The following is a 3,493-nucleotide window of genomic DNA, read 5'->3' as shown; positions in this document are numbered from 1 at the left end:
TTTTCTCCTCTTCATTTCAATGAAAGGCGAGTATATTAGGAACGAAGAAGTCAAACCCTCTTAGCAAGAGCCCCACGAATGATGGTGCGCTATGAACCGAAGTTGGTGTCTGCGCAGTGCTGAACTAATTTCCCCCTAGCGTTTCGTTCTAGATGAACTTCACGTTTTAACGCATTAACAATCCCCCGCCAACGGAAGGTACGCCATTGTGAGAAAAGAAATTGCGTTGTGTGGTAGTGCCGCTATTCTGAGTGGTTAAAACAGTTTTTGTGTTCTAAAAAGCGGTTGGAGATAGAGTCTGTTCAGGTAAATATGAACCCCTCATATTGATAGTTGTATTAATTGTTTTAAATTTTGAGGTACATTTGTAAATTCGTATTAAACCGGTAATTCAGTAAACGATTTGGCGGTGTCCGTTACAAGGGTGGGACCGAAAATCCATAACTATCGTGAACAAGTGTCTGATGTAGCGTAGGTGATGCTTTATAGGCCAGCTTGTAGTGTCATAATTTTTCGAGCTAAATTGGCGTGAATTTTTAATAGTTATCAACTTTATGAATTTTCTTTGAAATTTTGCATAGTTGGGTTCTGCCATCTTGCATCATTTATTCTAGAAGATCCGCCATTATGAGATAGCGTCATCCCCCACCCTCATCCCTGTCGGTTAACAGTTACGCCATTTTTATACAGGAAACAAGTGTTTTATGTTTTTGAAGACGGTGTTTCTTTTGATAGGCAATGGGATCAGAACAGCAGTTCTGTCTGAAATGGAATAATCATCAGAGTACTATAGTTGCCGGCTTTGACACGCTACTGGAAAGTGGAACATTGGTAGATTGTACATTGGCCGCAGAAGGACAGTACTTGAAAGCTCATAAGGTTGTGCTGTCAGCATGTAGTCCATATTTTGAGGTAAGGAAATTTTGAATTATACATCAGTTGAAAACTTGGCCAGGTTAAGTGAAATGGTTTATTTTATGATGTGAAATTGAATAGTGTTTATTTTTTTTGCAGCTGCTTTTGAGCCAACATGATGAGAAGCATCCTATTGTGATACTAAAGGATATCAAATTTCAAGAACTGAAAGCTATGGTAGATTACATGTACCATGGTGAAGTGAATATATCTCAGGACCAATTAGGGGCTCTTCTGAAGGCTGCAGAATCATTACAAATTAAGGGTTTATCAGATAGTGGTGGAGGGGGTAGTGAAAGAGAGAATGTGGATAAAAGACACCATGGGACTAGAAAACAAACAATACCTCCTCCTCAGCCTAGATCATCTCCTGTCCCATCTCATTCTTCCACAGTAGGTCACAGGCGGCAAGCTCCACTGCCTCCAGCTGCCCCACCTCAAATCATTGATCTCCCAGAGGATGATGATCCACCACCTCCCCGTCCTCCACCATTGCCTAGGGTTCCAAGTTCTCGGGAAGGAAGCCCGTCGCCACCACCTAAACGAAAGAGGCACCGTCGTCGATCGAGTGGAGAAGAAGGAAGCTTAAGTGCAGCTCCTGTTGTTCCGCTGACAGAAGGAACACATGAAACTAGCAGCTCAAGTGAACTTCCTCCTCAGTCCCAACCTGCTCCTTCAGCATCTGTTCCTAGTATTCCTGCAAATATCACACCTGTAGTGCCCCCGTCCGCTGAACCTGCTACACATCCTTCCAGCCAGGCTTCAGAACAACCTGTGACAGAGACTGAGCTATTAAACCCACCACAAGTGGCAGAAGTAGCATCACCTAGACAGCCCCCACGTGAAATGGCCCATGAACAAGTGCTAGAACCAGTTCAAAAGTTGGAGCCACCATCTGAAGTACTATTAGAGCCTAAGTCTGAATACCTAGAGGATGATATGAATGAAGATAGCGTGGAAGATCTCACATTAGATGATGATATGGATGAAATTGACCAAGCACGTCCAGGGCCTTCTCATGGCGGCGAGGGATCCAGTCAGGGGGCAGGTCAGTACAGGAATGTTTGTATTCCTTTTCACTAATTGGATGCAGACATGACTATATTAATTTTTGTATATTTAGGTGCCTGATTTGAGTATTTATAGTATTTGACATTTTGATGTCTTCATTTCCACTTTTTGAACACAGGATCATCTACTAATGTCTATCCAAATTGTGTGTTTAGTGAAAGGTGCTGTGTGATGGGAAGTTTTTTCTTTGGATATTGCCTATTTGGATGAAAGATTTTTTGTGGCTAGCAGAGTTTGTGTTGGAGTATAGGTATCTCCCTGTTTTTTGTTTTGTGGATAAGTGTTTTTGAATTAGTTGGCATGATTGAATAGAAAAGGGCATGGAACATTGATAAAAGGTAAGAAAAAATTAACTACATATCAGCCTTATGAATGCAGTATATTAACCTGTTGGTGCCCAAAATGGTCAAGTTGTGTTAAAAAGAAGAGAATTACATTGTTTTAAGGGCACGATAGGGATGGGAGTACAGTTGGTGACAGGAGTACAAAACGTATTCCAGGTGCAGACCTATAAAATTGGACAGGAATAGGAGTTTCATGATGTTTTTGGTTGTCCTGGTGAGCAAGAAAAATCACAATTGTCATTGGTCCTTCCAACAGTAAAAATTAGCACATTACTTCATGCCTGTGTGTGTCACTGGAATTGATTTTAGTTAATTTGATATTTGGAAGTGTGTTGAGATTTGAAGCTTTCATGTGAGGTGCCAGTGAAGACTTCCTTGAAACAGAATTTGAATTTAATCTCAGTTTTGGTTAAAATGACAGTAAGAATGTATGCTTTACAAGAGATCTACTTGCAGTTGGACATATACTGAATGTAACTTGCTAAATATGTATTGGAGTGTAAAGTAACAAAAATTTGTGATAAGTGAAACATTTTATGCTAAATATTTGTCAAACTGGAGAGTGTGACATACATCACAGAGAAAAACAATGCGTTTACTAATATTTTGTAGGAAGTCAGCATTGACAAATAGAAAATTAGCAGCAATTAACAGAAAATGGTATTGACAGATCGCTGAGATGGCATCAAAGAAACATGCTAGAATTATGCTCTGTAAATTTCTTATAATTGTAGACATGGAATCTATGATTGTATCTTTGTCTCTATTTAACAGGGTTGTAATTTAAGTTTTTATCTAATTATCCTGAAGTTTACTTGCATTTAGTTTTGTGGGCTATCCATCATTCACTTTTCAAGGTGCTAGGTAATCATGGGTTAACTTTTGACTTCGTACTGCAGGGGAGGATTTCACCTTCCTAGTTCTGAGCTGCTAAACATATTTTTGGCATATGGAGACCAAGTACTGGGTTTCCATTTTATGAGGCTGCGGTCATGCTTGCATTGCGTGGTCGACTGGCGCTCTGTTGATGTCGGCGGTAGTTTTCAGCGTTCTTCCGGTGGGTGACCAGCGAATCAGTTTCAGTGCTGCTAGTAACAGCAAACTACGAATATTTCTCGTCACTAATAATACATGTTTTTACATTAATTGTTCTTACCTTAAAT

General features: G+C 40.1%; 1 protein-coding gene across 50 annotated transcripts in view; it reads left to right on the top strand.

Annotated features, from left to right (window-relative positions):
* The first annotated feature begins 173 nt into the window (after positions 1-173).
* The window catches only part of LOC110827600 (uncharacterized), a 264,274-nt gene continuing 260,954 nt past the window's right edge, over positions 174-3,493 (top strand). For 40 of the 50 annotated variants that reach the window (XR_015537347.1, XM_022059406.2, XM_022059398.2 and 37 more), the window contains exons 1-3: positions 174-306; positions 736-912; positions 1,015-1,963. Coding sequence is in view for 44 of the 50 variants with exons in the window: in XM_022059406.2 (XP_021915098.1) it covers positions 739-912; positions 1,015-1,963 (1,123 nt within the window). In the remaining 6 variants the exon portion in view is untranslated. The remainder of the gene's footprint in view (positions 307-735; positions 913-1,014; positions 1,964-3,493) is intronic. The other 10 variants (XR_002542414.2, XR_002542413.2, XR_015537348.1 and 7 more) reach the window with 1 other exon arrangement.

Source organism: Zootermopsis nevadensis, unplaced genomic scaffold, assembly GCF_977971745.1.
Source record: "Zootermopsis nevadensis isolate Lab colony 2312 unplaced genomic scaffold, Znev_1.0 Znev_ptg000028l, whole genome shotgun sequence".
NCBI lineage: Eukaryota > Metazoa > Arthropoda > Insecta > Blattodea > Termopsidae > Zootermopsis > Zootermopsis nevadensis.
Note: the sequence above shows the minus strand (reverse complement) of the source record. Positions and strands in the feature narration are given on the sequence as shown.